Here is an 18,918-nt window from a genome sequence, read left to right as displayed (position 1 = left end):
CACATGAGAAGCCAGAGGCAGACTTGCATGGAATAGTCCAGTGTGATGCTGGGGTGGACTTTTGCCCTCTTAACCCCTGTCTTTTTTCTCTTTCCTTCCTCCTCACCTCCTCTCCAAGATCTTATATTGCAGTCCAGGTTGATTCAGAATTCCCCACAGCCTTCTGCCCCAGCTTCCCAGTTTACCACCACCAGGGCTCCAGCCCTATCTTTTTTTTTTTTTTTTTATTAGAAACAAAAACACACACACACACACAGAAATGGCTGCATTACTTGGGGCAACCTTTGATTACCTCAGTTTCTCACTTCGTGGTGGTATCAGTGAGGAGACTATAGAGTGTTAATTGCAGCTGCCCCACAGAAGCACTTTGCCTGCATTGTGAAATACTAGAGTAAATTAGCATTGCCTGAACTCTTTAAAATCAACAGGTCACCTTACTCCGTGGAGGCATCCCCAGGTCGACCCCTTTGTGCTTAGCACTCCGTTTGGTGTCCAGATGCCTTTTGGGGACCAATCGGCAAGTCAGGGATAGACACTCCCCAAGGCTCCAGATGACCACTCCTGTTTAACTCCGCCCCACGGAGAGAAGCGAGGTAGGGGGCGGGGTTGGAGGTTAGGGTCGGCAGGATTGGTGAGTATCCTAGCCCTTCTGGTCAGTCCCCCACCTGCCACCCTCTAATGTGTGCCAGCCAACGATGCTGCTGCTGCTGCTGCTGCTGTTCCTGCTAGGACCTGGACCTCAACTCAGCGAGGGTGAGTGAGGTCTGGCTTCCTCCAACCTAGGTCAGATTCTAAACCTTCTCATTTTCTCACTGCCCCCAACTCAACACATCCTTTCAACACCCAGAGCCTTAAAATCCCTAGTTCTTTCTTCAGAAGCACATGCAGGCTTCTCAGACGCTCAGGAGTATTGTCTCTGAGTCCTTCCAGGGCCCTGCAGTCAGGCATCCATCCAGGAATTCAGGGGTGGGTGGGTATGAGGGTCCTCCCTCCACAGTCCCCACAGCCACCGCAGTCCTCTCTAGCAGCCTGCAGCTCCCAACCCCTGGTCCTGAGCCCTCTGAACTGGCAATCACTTCTCTTGCCTGTGGGGTCTGAGGTGAGACTTCCAGGCAGGACCCTTTGGGTGGAAGGATCAAAGACAGAATTTAGACTCCTGTGGGTGGGTAAGGAAAACCCCTTTAGAGAGGCTTCTCTTGTTGACTCTCTAATCTGGGGGTATAGTAAGACATGCAGGCACAGGGCCAGCCCTGGCCTTACCTGAGTACTGAGGTGCAGGTGTGAAGCTTTGGTTCCAGGACAAACATCACCCAGATCAACATCGCAGATGCCTCAGTTGCTCCAAGCAGCACCCGCCGGGTAATGCAGCTCAGGGGTGCCCAGGATGACCAACACTGGGTGTATACCAGCATGGAGTCCGTGGATCCTGGTACTGCCAGTGGAGGCTGCCCACAGGTAGACAGAGCAAACAGACCCTAGCCTGACCTGCCCCACCCATGTTGGCACAAAGGGAGTGTTTTCTCTGGTTCCAAACCCAGTGCTGCTGACTGGGCTGTTCCAGCCTCTATGATAGCAGAACGGTTAAGAGGGGCTGTGCAGATGGTTTCAGGGCACAGTTGGGAGCGGTTAGGCTAGGAGTGTCTCACCTGGCCTTGGTGGTTCCTGAGGTCAGCAGAGCTTTCCTAGAAGCCTTTCTGTGTGCCAAAGTGTCCAGAGCTGTGTGAGTCAGAGGCCTTTTCTGGAAGAGCACCCAAGCTAGAGGGGCACTCCCATGACAGGCACAGCCTGGGCCACTTGGAGTGTGGCTGTGTGAGCTGGCTGAGCAGCAGGCAGGAGCAGAAGTGGGGTGGGCCTGACTAGAGGGATGGATGGGCTCTGGAGAGGCCGGAAGGCTTGGGACTTGGGGTACAGTGGAGCTGAGAGCTTTACCTCAAATCCATGGGAACCATGGAAGGCTCAGGGCAATTGGAAGAGGGCAGGCTTGTCATCCAGAAAGGAAAGTGTGGCTTCAACTCCTATCTAGCCAAGGATAACCTCCACTTCTGATCTTCCTGCCTCCACCTTGAAGCGCTGGGGACTACAGGCATAGGCTACCATGTCTTCTTTATACAATGCTGGGATGGAACCCAGCTTATGCCGGACGAGCACCCGACTTAGAGCCCCAGTTTCTCTGAACTCAGTTTTCTTCTGATCTGAGCCACCTTGAGAACCCCCTCTCAGTCTCCTGTGTGGTGCTCGAAAGAAAACATGACTGGATATAAGTCCAGTGTGGAGCCTTTAAATAAGTTATTATGATGGGAACATGTTCTAAGTGACATATGAGAGGCGCGGCAGCTCAGGGCCAGGCTACACCTCCACTGTCTTCCATCCTGGAATGGGGTAGGAGAGGTGGGGTGGGTGCAAACACTCAGCAAGCAGACTTGGGAGTTTGGGCCTGCCCTGCTGCCGGGGTCCCCCAGGCTTGCCATTCTGTAGTCCTCCTTCCTTGGGTGTGAGCTGGAGCCTTAGCTCCAGGCTGTGGGCGGAGGCCACTTTCCCAAGTCAGTCTACTATCACCAGGGTTTCCTATCACACCTGTTGAGTGCTACTAGAGGTGCACCAGGACCCAGAGAAATGGCTGGACTCAGGCTAAGGAAGGAAGCTGACCTTGAGATGAAAATTGAAGTTGATAAATAGGGTCCTAAGCCAGAGTCCTGGGCAAAAATAGGGAGGCTCAGAGACTTGGAATCCCAGAGAGCTCTTTTTTTGTGCAAGGATGCTCTTCAGTTATCTCTCATGACAAACAAGCACTAGAACAACCAGCACGATAACTATTTCCTGTCCAGCTTACAGTCTGATTGCCTCTGAAGCTGATGGGCAGAACAGTGAGAACAGGGCATTCTAGGCAGAGACCAGCTTGTGCAAAGGCCCAGTGGTGTGATCTCTCCTGTACGATGGTCTACAGCTCATCCTTCTACTCACACTGTCTTAAAGGTCTGGGCTGGAGTTGAGTTTGGGTACCATGCCTAATGCTATTCTGTGAGCTGATGCCACTTTATCCTGCACTGTGCAAACGAGAAAATTAAAGCACACAGAGAGCTGTAATTTATCCAAGGGCACACACCTAGAGAGTGGGATCAGACCCAGACAAGTGGGAACATCTAAGTCTTTCTCAGGCTAGTGCCTTTCACCATGGATAGGGAACTCTGACCTTGAACCTATGACCTCTGTTTACCCCTCAGCAACCAGAAGGTCACACGTGTACAAGCGTGGTCTCCTGGAACTGGCAGGGACCTTGGATTGTGTTGGTCCTCGATCACCGATGGCCTATGTGAACTATGGCTGTTATTGTGGCCTGGGTGGCCATGGAGAGCCACGTGATGCCATTGACTGGTGAGTGTCCACTGGGACCCAGAGTACAAGATCCCCCAACTCTTAGGACAGCTAAGGCCTAAAAGGAAAAACCCCAAACTGAAGTCAGGTTTGACCCAGGAAGATCCCAGAATCTAGCATTACCCTACATACAGAGGATTTCCTGGGTTCTGGGATCGGTGGGGAGACATCTTGGTACCAGCTAACCTTTGCCCTGGCTGTGAGCCGATGACATCATCTAGTAATCATGATCATAATCAGCTAGTAATCATGATCATAATCAGCTAGTAACAGAAAGCTAGATGACTGGATAGCCCGCAGATTTCTGAGAATCTTTAACAATCCATTTCACAGATAAGGAATCCAAGCTACAGAACTGTCAAATTGCTTATCTGGGCCAGCAGGGAGCATAGGGTATACCCTGTGAAAGACCTGTTCCATGCAAACTGAGAGCCAAGATCGTTCTAGGACATTCTAGTCACTGTCATGGCTCTGCTCAGGAAGAAGCACGGTGCTCATTTCCACTTGGTACTGCAGGCCCCGGTGCTCCCAGAGACTCAGACACAAGCCCGTTGCCACACAGCTAACTAACCAACCGCTCAGCGTACCTCCTCCCTAGCTGGAGAGAGAAACATTATGAGTTGGCCCTGAAGCCTGGATGCATCTGATGACAGCTATGAATCCCTAAATTCCGGCTGTCTGGGTTCCCACACCATGTTCAGAGATGTCTCTGCAATTCCCACACCCAGGAAGCTTCCCCTGAAGCTTAGTTGGGGCTGCCACCTCCTCTGGACCTTCAGGTCCCCCCTGGCTATCCCATACCCCTTACTAATGCCTGTTAGGTAGCTGATCTGCCTCTTTCAACAGATTGGAGAGCAGGGCTGGAGCTGACGCAGTGTTGACAGGTGCAATGGCAGCTGTTTACTGAAGCTCTATCACGTGGCAGGCTAGCTGGCCCTGGAGGACACTGTGAGGGAAGGCAATGATAGGGTTCCACAGAGTTCCAGTCTTTCGGACAAATGGTATGAGGTTTATAGTGAGAACTCATGATTAACCTGCTTGGAGGGAGGAGAAATGTCTATGACAGGGTGTGATAAGAGATATTCCTAGCCTGAGGGAGAAGGAGGCTCGACCACTTCTGAGTGGAATCTGGTGCCTGGGGCCAAGATGCCATTGGGTTGTCCAGAAAAAAGGCACCACCTGGACCCAGTAAGGAAGGGAAACTCAGAGTTACAAGGAGGCAGGTGGGGGTAGGCCCAGGTAAGGTCAGGGAGTAAGGCTGGTAGGCTTCTTCCCCAGGACTGGTACTGTGAGGGGCAGCATGTCCAGAGGACACTTGCTCCTTGAGGATCTTTGCCAGCCCAGCCCTGCTCAGGTGGGAAGGCCGAGAGAGTTCCCTCTTTCACGCCCGCTCTTTACCCAGGTGCTGCCAGCAGCATGATTGCTGCTACTCTCGAGCTCAGGAAGCTGGCTGCAGTCCCAAAATAGACCGCTATGTGTGGAAATGCATTGACCACCGCATCCAGTGTGGTGAGTGCCCCACACCACGTGCTCAGACTTCCCCAAGTGTCCCCTGGGCATCCTGAAAGATCCAAATGGCTTCTGTGCTCTCACAGTAAGGTATCACTGCTTCCAGCTCTCCATAGACCACACAGTGTTACCTAAGAAGTGACTTTTCACACTGGAAACACACATGCACATATTTCTCCATTGTCTGGACAAACAGAAGGAAAGAAAAGATACTTAGAGTCCATCAGGAGGGAACTGGTAGATATGCTCATGATGTATCCAAACCATAGAATATCTCTGACCTGAAGGAAGGATGACGTAGAACCATACATTTGAGGGCCTGTCTAAAACAACAGTAACAACAAAACAAAACCAAACAAACAAACAGAAAGAAACTTTAATAAAAAACATGAACTATGGAGCTGGTGGGACTACATAACTGTCCTTTTGTCCCTGGTGCTGAGGACAGAACCCAGGGCGTCCTTGACTGGTTGAGGGGAAGTGAGGTGTGTACCTTAAGGCACTGGGCCATCAGGAGGGCAGCTCAGGGTGGAGCCTTGCCCAGCTCTGGGGCCCTGAGCACCAGCACTAGGCTTAGTGGTGTCCTTCCATTTACAGCCTTCTTTCAGATGCGTAACCATACAGACAGACTGCGGGTGGGGACAGAGTTGGGCAGTGAGATCCAGTTCTCTGAAGAGCTGCAAACAAAGCAGGCACCAGGCTTTTCTCTGTTCTTTTCCTATTTTTGACAGCATTAGGGATTAGATCTGAGCCTCAAACATGCTCTCCACTGAGAGGCTTCTCCCTGTTCTTTTCCTATTTTTAACAGTACTAGGGATTAGATCTGAGCCTCAAACATGCTCTCCACTGAGCCACACAACCCTAATTCCCTCCTTTTTCTTTTTTTGGTTTTTCGAGACAGGGTTTCTTTGTGTATCTTTGGCTGACCTGTAGACCAGGCTGGCCTCAAACTCACAGAGCTCCAGCTGCCTCTGCCTCCTAAGAGCTGGGATTAAAGGTGTATGCCACCATTGCCTGGCTCCTTTTTTCTTTTAAATGAGAATAAACACAATACAAATTCCATTTCTTTAAATAATAGTTATTATTATTTCAATTATGATGTGTCTATATGTGGGGGTTTGTGTCTGCACGCAGTGCTCAATTGGACTTCCCCAGTAGCTAGAGCCACTCAATATGAGTCTAGAAACTTAGAAAAACAGGAGGTTCTCTGAACCACTGAACCATCTCTCCAGCCCCAAATTTCATTGCTTTAGCTGGGCTGGGGAGGCAGGTAGTTCAGAATGTTAAGGCCCTGGATTCCATGACCACACTGAAAAAAATTATCATTTTTTTTTAAAAAAGAAATTTTATTTTTAATTCTTCAGCTTCTAATTTCATCATGTCTTCCTTCCCTCCCTCACAACTCTCTCATGTACCCCTACACCTTTGCTCTCAGGACACACACGGTGGAAGGAGAAAACTGACTCCAGCGAGTTGACCCCTGACCTCCTCTGCCTACACACCCAAACATGAATTCAAAATGAATATAATAAGGATCTAGTTTTTGTTTAGCCTTGTGATTTTCTCGTTCTCTTTTCTTTCTTCTTTCTTTCCTTCCTTTCTTATTCTTTTTAATTTTTGGTTGTTTTTGTTGCTGTTTTGGTTTTTGTTTCTTGAGACAAGGTTTCACTGTGTTGCCCTGGCTGTCCTGGAACTCACTCTGTAAACTAGGCTGGCCTCGAACTCAGAGATCCACCTGCCTCTGCTTCCCAAGTGCTGGGATTAAAGGCATGCACCACCACTGCCCAGCTTCATTTGCTTTTTTCTAATAAATCACCACACTATGTTTTCACGTGCTTCTTGAATGTTTTTGTATCATTTGGAGCCATGCTCATTTGAGGATGTCATGCAGGTCTCAGGCAGTCCAAATATCCAGAAATAACAGGGTTGGCCCATCCACCTAAAGCTGGACCTAGGAGGATTTCTAGTAGTTAGGTAACAGCCAGCATTCCTCAGGAACGTGTAAAACAGGTTTTCTGTCCACCAAAAGTAGTCACTTCCCTTGCCTCTGGTAGCTATCAGTGTATCAAAGCCCGTGCTAGCTTCCAGGCTCCTACAGCCCCTATTCACAAGCAGCCACCTAGTATCCTGGCCCCTCTCACCTCTTCTCCTTCCCTAAACCCCTAGGCTGTCCACCTTCCCTCCCAGCAGTTACTCATCTCCTTCTACCCCTCCATTCTCTCTCTATTTCCCCGTTTTTTCTTTTGCTATCTCCATTTTTTTCTCCTGCTCTCTCACCTTCCTTGCAGACAACCCTGGCATTGTCCTGGTTTGTTGTTTTTTAAACTATCTTTTCTGGACTCTTATTCCAGATGCCTCTGGATATTTTCTTTCTCTTATCCACAATTTCAAAAACCTCTCCCTAATGGAGCAGTTATTTTGGCAGTTTCCTTACTGTGTCCCCTTGTGTACACCTTTCAATAGGATTGTCTTTTTGCTTTCAATAGGATTTTTTATGTGTATTTTTTAAATTCTCAACCCTTCTTGTGGTTGCTGCTTCTGTTCTGTGGGTTGTTCTCCTTTTCATGGTAACAGTAACACATTTTTCATTTTGCTGATGCTGTAATGATCTGCTCTGTCCCTTTAAGAGATAAGCCAGCACCGCCCACCCCCACCACTGAGGCAAGCTGATCTTCAGTTTCCAGCCTGAGTCTTTTCCTTTTCCATCTCCCTCTTCTCTCTCTGCTTCTGTCTCTCCCCTCTTCTCTCTCTCTCTCTCTCTCTCTCTCTCTCTCTCTCTCTCTCTCTCTCTCTCTCTCTCTCTCTCCCCTTCTCCCTCTCCCCTCTAGAGCCCACTAAATAAATATCCAACCTCACTCTACATGACTTGCCTATCCATGTCTCTGTCTCTCACCTGCAGTGTGACTCCCTGCCCAGGACCTGCCCTCAGAGACCTGCAGCATGGTCTCGTGGCATACCCATCTGTCTGTCTCTTCTCATGGGACTGGCTGCCTGGTCGAGGTCTCTCACTAGCCACACGGCTCCCTGCCTGGACCTCGTGGCCCACTGCAGCCACTTCGGGGACTGTACTGTCCCTGCCTTGGAATGGCTGCTCTGGGACCCGCTGCCCACTGCCGCCGCTTGGGGACCTGCAGCATTTCTGCTGCAGCAGCCACTTGGGGATCCGCAGCATTTTTCTTAATCCATTACAGATGCCCTAGTCAGCTGTTTGTTTATTGTTGCTATGTGGCTGATGTTTAAGAATTGACTGAGAAACACAGCACAGCAAAGGTTTACCTGTTTTCTTCTAATAGTTTGAGATTGATGGCAGTGATCCACTTTGATTTAACTTTCATACAAACAGTAGGCTGGTCTGATTTCATTCTTTGGCATATTGTGACACAACTGTCTCAGCACTTTGCTAAAGAGTCATTCTTTCCTCTCTTAGATAACATCAGCCCTCTGTTGAAAAATCATTTGAGGGCTGGAGAGAGGGCTCAGAGATTGAGAGCACTGGCAGTTCTTCCAGAGGTCCTGAGTTCAATTCCCAGCAACCACATGGTGGCTCACAACCACCTATAATGAGATCTGGTGCCCTCTTCTGGTATGCAGGCAAACATGCATGCAGAACACTGTATACATAGTAAGTAAATCTTTAAAAAGAAAGAGAAAATCACTTAACCCTGGATGGGTGATGGCTGTGTCACACTGAGCTATTGACAACCTATCTGAGCTGCATTTCCTTACCTGGAAAGCCGAGTGTTGCAGAGATGAGAGTTCAGAACGTGTGTGTGTGTGTGTGTGTGTGTGTGTGTGTGTGTGGTATTTTCCCTCTTCCTGTCCCTTCACTAAGCTTCTAAAGACTGCTCTGGAGGCAGAAAGAGGCAGACACATCATAGGAGGGTGGCTCTGATAATCACTGCTCCTGGCAGGAAGGCAGAGCTGGTAGTGGAAAGTTGGGGTGAGCCAGAGGGCGTACTGGGTAAGGATGCTTGCTGCCAAGCCTGATGACCTGAGTTTGACCCATGGGTTCCACATAGTAGCAGAATGAAAAACCAAAGTGTCCCATGGTGTGTCCACCCCAGCCCCAGCCCCACCAAAGACAATGATCCCTTCAAAACCAAAATAAATATAAAATAATTTTTAAAGATTTATGAATGTATTTGAGTGCTCTGTTTGCATGTATGTCTACATGAAAAGGGCGGCAGTTCCCACTATAGATGGTTGTGAGCCACCATGTGCTTGCTGAGAATTGAACTCAGGACCTCTGGAAGAGCAGCTCTTAACCACTGAGCCATCTTGATCCAGGCCTAAAATAATTATTTTAAACAGTAAAGTTGAATCACTGTGGAAACATTACATTCCTCTGTCCATGCTTAGTACATGCAAGGCAAGCACCGTACTACAACTGAACTATATCCTGTTCATTTTGTGTTGGGGAAACTGAGGCCCAGGGTAAGAAGTGACTTGCCCCTGAACTCCTAGCACGGGCAAAGAGGTGAAGTAAGACCTTGTGGGGAAATGGACCTTATAGCTTTCCTGCCCTCCCCTTCAATGGCATGTTATCCTCAGTTACTGCCTGTGTGGGCATGGTGACCATGGAATGTCACCACTATGTCTGCTGTTAGTCTGTGTTTGTTTTCAGAGCTCTGTCCCTGAGTCACACAGAAAGATCCAAGGTACCTGTTAAAAGTTTTCAACAAAAATATTCTGTTGAGATATTCTGAATATAGTTGTTTATTTGATTATAAGTTTGGCCAATTTTCCATTTATGGGCCTGACAAACATATTTAAAAATTTTCAGCCTATGATAATATTTACTAGCAGGCTTTAATTTATTTATTTTCTATTTTCTTTTTTCTTTTTTTTTTTTTTTTTTTTTTNTTTTTTTTTTTTTTTTTTTTTTTGAGACAGGGTTTCTCTGTATAGCCCTGTCATGGGAACTCACTCTGTAAACCAGGCTGGCTTTGAACTCACAGCAATCCCCTGCTTCTGCCTACCAAGCTGGGGTTAAAGGTGTGTGCCACCATTGTTTGGCTCAGGCTTTAAGTCTAACAAACCCATGGGAGCTAGTTTTCCTTTTCCTTTAAATATTATTTATTTTTGAGATAATTGTCTCACAGCATAGCACAGCCTTACTGGCCTTGAACTTTCCAAACTTCTATCTCAGGTCTGGATTGCTGGGGTTACAAGTGTGCACCAGTGGCCTGGGTCTTGAATTTATCTCAACAGTGAGATTCTGTGAATCTCAGGCCACAGAGAGAGGATCTGTCCTACTCTGAAAGCCTTTCCTGCCCGGGAGAAGACTTTCCCTAGGCTTGAATCCTGGGTGACTCCTTCCCAGGTCTGTGACCTTGACTATGGAATCCCTTTGAGCCTCAGTGTTCTAGTCAGTGAAAAGGGAATAATAAGATCTAATTGTGGGCTGGCAAGATGTCTTGGTGGTTAAATGTGCTGGCTTCCAAGCCGGACAACCTGAGTTTAATTCTCAGGACCCATGTGGTGAGCGGGAAGAACTGATTTCTGTAAGTTGTCCCTGACCTCCATAATCACCCTGTTATAAATTTAAAAAAAAAATCATTCAGTTTTGGGGCTGGAGAGATGGCTCAGAGGTTAAGAGCACTGGCTGCTCTTCCAGAGGTCCTGAGTTCAATTCCCAGCAACCATATGGTGGCTCACAACCATCTGTAGTTTGATCTGGTTCCCTCTTCTGGCATGCAGACAGATCACTGTATAAATAATAAATAAATTAATTAAAAAAATAATCATAATCACCCTGTTGACACAGATGCACAAACACACACACACAAAAATTAAAATAATAAAACAATTTCAAAAATGAGAAATTTGAAAAAACGTTGTTGGTTTCTATGAGCACTGGGAATAATATAGGGCTCCAGTTTATTCTCTCAACATTGTCTCTCCTGCCCTTCTTCCTTTTCTTCTGTCTGCGAATGCACACACCACAACGTGTGTCCCAAAGGACACTTCCTTGCAGGAGTCAGTTCTCCTCTTCCACCGTGTGGCTCCCGGGAGTCAAGCTCAGGTTGTCAGGCTTGGCAGCCAGCACCTCTACTGATAGAGCCTTCTTGCTAGCCTCCAAATGCTTAAAAAAAAAAGATTTTATTTTTATATGTATAGGTGTTTTGCCTCCATGTATTGCTGTGTCTGGTGCCCACAGAAGTCAGAAGAGGGCTTCAGATACTGAGACAGAGTTAGAGACTTGTGAAGCAGGGGGGACTGGGAATCAAACCCAGGTCCTTTGTAAGAACAAGTGTTCTTCACCTCTGCGGTCCCTCTAGCCCCCATCAGGAGAAGTGCCATTTGTTATAACATGGACACAGCCAATCTGAGAACATGAAGCAGAGTGACAGGAAGCAGGTGACCCCATTTGTCTGAAACAGTATATCTCTGCAGACAGAAGAGATGGGAACGAGGAGTGATGTTAAAGATTACAGAGTTTCTCTTGGGGTGACAGAAATGTGGAATTAAATAATACTAACATTGTGAATGTTCTCAATTTAACCAATTTGTTTAACTAATTACTTAACACCTAATTAGTTAATAAGTTCTCTTTTTTTTCCACATGTGCATTGGTATTTTGCCTGCATGTATGTTTGTGTGAAGGTATCTGATCCCCTAGAACCGGAGTTACAGACAGTTGTGAGCTGCCATGTGGGTGCTGGGAACTTAGTTGGGTCCTTTAGAAAAGCAGCAAGTGCTCTAAATTGTTGAGCCATCTCTCCAGTCTTAGCTTTTATTAATTTTGCTTTTCAAGACAGGGTTTCTTTATGTAACAGCTCTGGCTGTCCTGGAACTAGCTCTGTAGACTAGGCCGGCCTTGAACTCAGAGATCCACCTACCTCTGCCTCCCTTGTGCTAGGGTTAAAAGCAAGTGCTACTACCACCCAGCTAATTTTTAATGTTTGAGTCAGGGTCTCCTGCAGGCCAGCCTGGCTTCAAATTCACTAGGTAGTCAAGGATCGCCTTGACCTTGAGATCTTTCTGCCTCCACCTCCCAAGTGCTGGAACTACAAGAGTGTGCTCCCATGCCAGTTTTGGTCCTGGATTTGGAGTCTAGAGTGTTGTGTGCTAAGCAGGCGTACTGCCAGCTCAGAGCACCCCCAGCCCTGGGATGGAATGTGTAACAGCCTATCTCACCCTGGATGTCTAAGAGTCAAAGTAGAGGATGATCTTGTTCTATTTACTTACCTTTTACTTGTTTAGTTGGTGGCAGGAACAGAACCCAGGGCTTCATTCAAGCTTGCCAAGTAGTCTACCAATTAGCTATACCCTCAGCAGTGCTCCTGTTTGACAAGGTCACAGAGCTAAGAGCAGGAACTGCAAATCCAGGCCTGAAAGGATTCCTAAGTGAAACAGGGTAATAGTGACACTGAAGAGGAGCCAGAAGCTTGTCCATTTGACAAGCTAAGTTCCTTCCTTGTAGAAGCTGGCTGTCATTGCTGCCTCCTGGCGTGCTCTTGTCCATGGAGGGCTACGGCAAAGTTATAAGGTATCACAAAAGTGTTCTGCCTCCAACTTTACTGACTTACCTGGCATTTATTCTCGGTGTCTGCTCTGACCTCAGTTTCCCTACTTCTTCCAGGACCCACAGAGAACAAATGCCAAGAAGTCCTGTGCAGGTGTGATGAGGAGCTTGCATACTGCCTCGCTGGGACAGAGTACCACCTGAAATACCTCTTCTACCCCTCGCTTTTATGTGGAAAGGACTCACCCAAGTGCCACTGACAGGCTGGTCTTAAAATGTTCGTTTGCCCACGGAAATGAAGTTCACTTTCAGTAATGAACAACAGCATTCAATTTCTGCAGGAGGTAGTGGAAGCCAAGTGATAAAGCCTCATGTTTGTTCTCTCCCTCCATTCAGGAACTCAGGAGTGTGAGCCTGTGGAGCTGTAGTTAGATAAGAGCTGAAAGTCTTGGTCTGTTTCAAACAACTCCCATTGTGCTGGGCCGGGATTAGTTTTGATGCTCAACTTTTATGAAGCAGCATGCTATCTTCTAATCACTGTTGATGGCTGGTGGTCAAGTGGGGATGAGCTCCTGCTTGAGGCTTGGCTGTAATAAGATTGCTGCATGGGACACCTAGGAATTGTTACTGTAATAAAAACATTACAGCCGGGCAGTGGTGGCGCACGCCTTTAATCCCAGCACTTGGGAGGCAGAGGCAGGCGGATCTCTGTGAGTTCGAGGCCAGCCTGGTCTACAAAGGGAGTTCCAGGACAGGCTCCAAAGCTACAGAGAAACCCTGTCTTGAAAAACCAAAAAAAAAAAAAAAAAAAAAATACAGTATTTATTTTCTCTGTCATTTCCTAAAAGCTGGGTGTGGTGGCACACACCTGCCGTATTCTGATGGAGGCTGTGGCTGGAAGGTCACTTCAGCCCAGGAATCTGACAGAAGAACCTGTTTCTAAAAGAAGAAGAAAACCATTTCCTGGGTCGGTGGCACCATTGTGTATTCAGGCATTTGTACGGCATGTCAGAGATTCTGAGTTTGATTTCCAACATCTCAAGAAAAAATTCAAAAAAAAAAAAAAAAAAAAGAAAATGTAGAGCAAGCTATAAAGTCTAAAAAGTGAATGAGCCAGGCGGTGGTGGCGCATGCCTTTAATCCCAGCACTCGGGAGGCAGAGGCAGGCGGATCTCTGTGAGTTCGAGACCAGCCTGGTCTACAAGAGCTAGTTCTGGGACTGGGACCAAAGCTACAGAGAAACCCTGTCTCGAAAAAAACCAATAAATAAATAAATAAATAAATAAATAAATAAATAAATAAATAAATAAAATAAAAAGTGAAATCACAGGCCAGAAGAAGAATGCTCAGTAGTTCACAGTACTTCCTGCACATTTAGGGGACCTGAGTTTGGCTCCCAGCATGCATACAGTTTAGCTCAACTGTTTTAACTGTGGCTCCAGAGAAACTGACACATCTGGCTTCTGCAGGTACCTGCCCTCACATTCTCTCACACACACTAATTAAAAATATTTTTTTTTAAAGACAGCATTCCAAACCTTTGGAATACAAGATGGGAGCTTTTGCTCTTTGCCTGCTTACCCTCATTCCAGATGGCAAAGTCTATTTCTTCACTGGCTTTAGAGCGTACTTCTTTGGGGTTCCAGTGTCTACTGAAGATCAGTCAAGACACTCAGCCTCAATGACTGAGCAACTGATTACTGGGTTCTTGGACTGTCCACACATAGAGTTATTGCGTATAAATCATCCCAATAAATCCCTTTCTATATACAGAATTCTGTTCCTCTAGAGAACCCCGACTAATACAGATTTTGGTACCAGAAGAGGTTCTAGAGCAACAGAGGTATAAGGATGAATCTTTGAGATTCTGGAATAGACTTCAATTTACCAACACCTACAGTTCCTGTAGCCTCTGCTGTTACTGAAGCCTTTCCTGGGAATTCAGAGAGTACTGACAGCCCATGCTGTGAGCAGCAGTGGGATTGGTGGTGGCTGTAAGAGCTGCCCTTTTTCCTATATTGACCCTGAATGTCTAAGAGCATGGGAGATCTTTCCATTTTCAGGTTCTTCCTCAATCCCTTCAAAGACTTCAAGTTCTTGTCATACAGGTTTTCACTTCTTTGGTCAGAAGTACCCCAAGATATTTTATATTATTTGTGGTTACTGTGAAGGGTGATGTTTTTCTAATTTCTTTCTTAGCCCGTTCATCATCTGTATAAAGGAGGGTTACTGATTTTCTTTTTCTTTCTTTTCTCTCTCTCTCTCTCTTTTTAAATGTTAGGATTTTTATTTAGACCTTTGTGCCTTTATAAGATACATTTCATTTGCCTATTGATTTTTATTGTGGTAGACGTAATCTTAGTGGCTTTTATTTACGACAACTTGCAGTTTCTCTCAGGGTCATTACTAAATTTTTTTAAAGATTTGTTTATTTACTATGTATACAGTAGTTTGCCTGCAAGTATGCCTGCAGGCCAGAAGAGGGCACCATATCTCATTACAGATGGTTGTGAGCCACCATGTGGTTCCTGGGAATTGAACTCAGGACCTTTGGAAGGCCGGTGCTCTTAACCACTGAGCCATCTCTCCAGCCCTCTCTCTTTCTCTTTGTTAATCTTGTATTCTGCTTCATTACTGAAGGTGTTTATGAATTCTAGGAGTTCCCTGGTAGAATTTTTGAGGTTACTTATGTAAACTATCATATCATCAGCAAATAGTGAGTTGGACTTTTCTGATTTGTATCCCTTTGATCTTCTTTTGTTGTTTTATTACTCTTGCCAGGACCTCGAGTACTATATTGAATAGATGTGGAGAAGGTGGACAACCTTGTCTTGTTCCTGATTTCAGTGGGATCACTGTTTCTCTCCATTTAGTTTGATGTTGGCTTGCTGTATATTGCCTTTATTATGTTTAGGTATATTCCTTCTATTCCTGTTCTCTCCAAGACTTATCATGAAAGGGTGTTGAGTTTTGTCAAAGTTTTTTTCTTTTTCTTTTTTTTTTTCTGCATGTAATGAGATGATCATGTGGTTTTATCTTTCAGTTTGTTTATATGATAAATTGACAGATTTTTGTATGTTGAACCATCTCTGGGATGAAGCCTACTTGGTCATGGTGGATGAGTTTTCTGATGTGTTCTTGGATTTGGTTCTTGGATACAGTTGGCCAGTATCTTATTATTTTTGCATTAATGTTCATATGTGGGACTGGTTTGTAACTCTCTTTCTTAGTAGTGTCTTTGTGTTATTTAGGGATCAGGGTAACTGTAGCATTGTAAAAGTTTGCCAGTGTTCCTTCTATTTCTATTGTGTAGAACAATTTGAGGACTATTGGTATTAGTTCTTTGAAAATCCTGTAGAATTCTACGCTGAAACCATCTGGTTCTGGCTTTTTTGGTTGAGAGACTTTTGATGACTGTTTCTATTTCTTTAGCAGTTATAGGTCTATTTAATTTGCTCATCCGGTCTTGATTTAAATTTGTTAAGTGATATTTATTCAGAAAAATTTCCATTTCCTTTAAGTTTTCCAATTTTGTGGAGTACAGGTTTTTGAAGTATGACCTGATGATTCTCTGGATTTCCTGTGTCTGTTGTTATGTCCCCCTTTTCATTTTTGATTTTGTTAATTTGGATATTCTTTCTCTTCTTTTGGTTAATTTGGTTGATTTTCCCAAAGAACCAATTCTTTGTTCATTGATTCCTTGTATGTTACTTGGCCTTTTTCCTTTGCAGCTCTTAATAGCTTTTCTTTGTTCTGTATGTTTAGTGTTTTGGTTATTATTTGACAAGGAGACTTTTTTTTATGTTCTGTAAGCTTCTTGTATTTCCATAGGCGTGTTCTTCTTTAGGTTGGGCAAGTTTTCTTCTATGATTTTGTTAAATGTTTTCTGTTCCTTTGAGTTGGACAACTTCTCCTTATTCTATCCTTATTATTCTTAGGTTTGGCCTTTCCATGGATACTTTGTGTTAAGCTCTTGTTAGATTTAACATTTTCTTTGACTGATGAATCTGTTTCCTCTATCCTATCTTCAACACCTGAGATTCTCTCTCCCATCTTTTGTATTCTGTTGTTTATGCTTGCATTTATGGTTCCTGATCATTTACCCATATTTTCCATTTCCAGAATTCCCTCGGTTTGTGTTTCCTTTATTGTCTCTATTTCGGTTTTCAAGTCTCGAATCATTTCTTTCATCTGTTTGATTGCTTTTTCTTGGTTTTCTATAAAAGTTTTGTTGACTTCTTCCAATTTTTTGTCTTTTCCTCTAATTGTTTCAGGGAATTTTTCATTTCCTCTTTAAGGGGCTCAAACATTTTGCTAAATATTTTTAAGGTCATTTTCTTCTGCTTCATCTGTGTTGGGATGTTCAAGTTTTGCTGTTGTATAGCCATTAATTTTTGATGGGTCTGTGTTTCCCTTTGTGTTTTTGAGTATGTTCTTACCTGGTCTATCATCTTTTCCTCCAATTGGGATAGCTGGGATGTGTCTTCAGTGGTCACTCCTGCAGGTGACAGTGGGTCCAAGGCTCATATGGTGGCTCCTCCAGTTGCACGGTGCTCTCAGAAGTCTCTCTGTGCTCCCGGAGGTCGCTTGGCACTCCTTGAGGTTGCTGAGGCATTCTTGCCTACTCCAAGGTAGTTTTTTTTTTTTTTAAATTTATTTATTATGAATACAATATTCTGTTTGTGTGTATGCTAGCAGACGAGAAGAGGGCACCAGGCCCCATTACAGATGGTTGTGAGCCACCATGTGGTTGCTGGGAATTGAACTCAGGACCATTGGAAGAGCAGGCAATGCTCTTATCCTCTGAGCCATCTCTCCAGCCCCCTCCAAGGTCCTTGGTTGCCTGCTCCCCGAGGTCGCTTGGGCCTTCCTTCTCCTGGAAGTTTCTGGGTCCTTTCTTGCCTGCTCCCAGAGGTCACTCAGGTACTCCGGGAAGTTGCTCGAACCATCCTTGTCTAAAGGTTTCTAAATGTACCTTAGAATAAAATCTTCTCTCCAACAGCCAAAGAGCTCAAGTTGCAGAAAATCAAACTGAAGCTCTCATTATAAGGTTGGCTGAATTACAGTGAAAATTTAAGTCCCAGCCTTGGAACAAATCCGTGGTTAAAAGGTATTAATAGGTAAAGAGTGGAATATTTTAACTTGGAATGCGAATAAGTGCAAGGGCCATATTGAAGCTGAGAACTTTGAACTCTCAGATTCTCAAGGGCTTATCTCACTTTAAAATATAGTCTCTAGCCGGGTGGTGGTGGCGCATGCCTTTAATCGGGAGGCAGAGGCTGGCGAATCTCTGCAGATTTGGAAGTCTGGTCTACAAAGTGAGTTACAGGACAGATTCCAAAACTACACAGAGAAACCCTGTTTCAAAAATAGTCTCTCCACCCCCAGTAGCTGCACTCACAGCTCTACTCCCTGAAGTATTTCTTTCCTGCCTTTGCCTGAGGAAACTAATCCTTCATTGTCTGCTAAACCACCAGAGACCTTCCCTGAAGAAGATAATAAGGATATCCCTCAGATCCAGAATAGTTGTCCTAGACCTATAACCAGACTTAAGGCAAAGCAGAGGTCTAGAGGGGAGGTATAAAGTGTAGTCCATGACGAGGTGCACTACATTATTAAAGAGCTTAATGAGTCTGGGGAAATATATGGGAATGGATTTTAAGGGTGAGGAATAATAGGGGAAGGAACATAAAACTGGATCAGGCTGTTTATTCATATGTGCATTCTGAGTAGAGATGTTAGGTTTAATATACAAGTTTGCACAGTTGAAAAAGGTGTCAAGGCAGGGCAGTAGTGGCCCACTGGCCTTTAATCCCAAAACTTGGCCTCAATTTCGAGGCCAGCCTGGTCTATAGAATGAGTTTCCAGGGCAGCCACAGACAGCCACTACACAGAGAAACCGTCTCAAAACAAAACAAACAAAAAACAAAAACAAGGGCTGGAGAGATGGTTCTGGTGATAAGAGCATTGACTGATTTTTTTTTTTAAATTTTTTTGTTTTTTTTTCAAGACAGGGTTTCTCTGTAGCTTTGGAGCCTCTGGAACTCCCTTTGTAGACCAGGCTGGCCTCGAACTCAGAGATCGCCTGCCTCTGCCTCCCAAGTGCTGGGATTAAAGGCGTGCGCCATCACCGCCTGGCTTTAACTGATCTTCTAAAGTACTAGGATTCAATTCCCAGGACCAATATGGCAGCTCACAACTGTCTGTAATTCCAGTTTCAGGGGACTCGACACCCATGACAAAACACCAAAGTGCATAAAATAAAAAATTTAAAACAAGGCGTCAAAAGTCTCTGTGAGCTGTTGGCTGAAGCAAAAGACCAAAAAGGAACTGGAGATGGCTGATGAGGGGATTTTAAGGCTCAGGGAATTGCAATGTAAAACCCAATCCTCCACCATGGGAAGGCCCAGGAGACATGCCTTCATTAATTGTATAAGACACAAATGGTGAGCGAGTCACCAGCAGTTAGAGATGCTGCTGCTCAGGTGGATGAATTAAATGCAATGGGTGTAGTTGAGCCCAAGGTGGCGCCCAAGTGTCAGCACTGAACTGCCCAAGGCAAGATGATC

At 45.4% G+C, this 18,918-nt stretch overlaps 1 protein-coding gene across 1 annotated transcript; it reads left to right on the top strand.

Annotated features, from left to right (window-relative positions):
- Window positions 1-411: 411 nt before the first annotated feature.
- On the top strand, window positions 412-16,994 carry LOC126490690 (group 10 secretory phospholipase A2). The gene is made up of 4 exons (XM_050125797.1): window positions 412-753; window positions 3,222-3,372; window positions 4,775-4,881; window positions 12,467-16,994. Exons 1-4 carry the CDS (start codon window positions 696-698, stop codon window positions 12,607-12,609), a joined length of 459 nt encoding a protein of 152 aa, XP_049981754.1. The 5' UTR covers window positions 412-695; the 3' UTR covers window positions 12,610-16,994.
- The last annotated feature ends 1,924 nt before the right edge of the window (window positions 16,995-18,918 follow it).

This window comes from Alexandromys fortis, unplaced genomic scaffold (assembly GCF_014885135.2).
Source record: "Alexandromys fortis isolate MF-2015 unplaced genomic scaffold, M_Fortis_MF-2015_v1.1 scaffold_238, whole genome shotgun sequence".
NCBI lineage: Eukaryota > Metazoa > Chordata > Mammalia > Rodentia > Cricetidae > Alexandromys > Alexandromys fortis.
The sequence above is the reverse complement of the archived record's forward strand: the minus strand, read 5'-3'. Positions and strand labels throughout refer to the sequence as shown.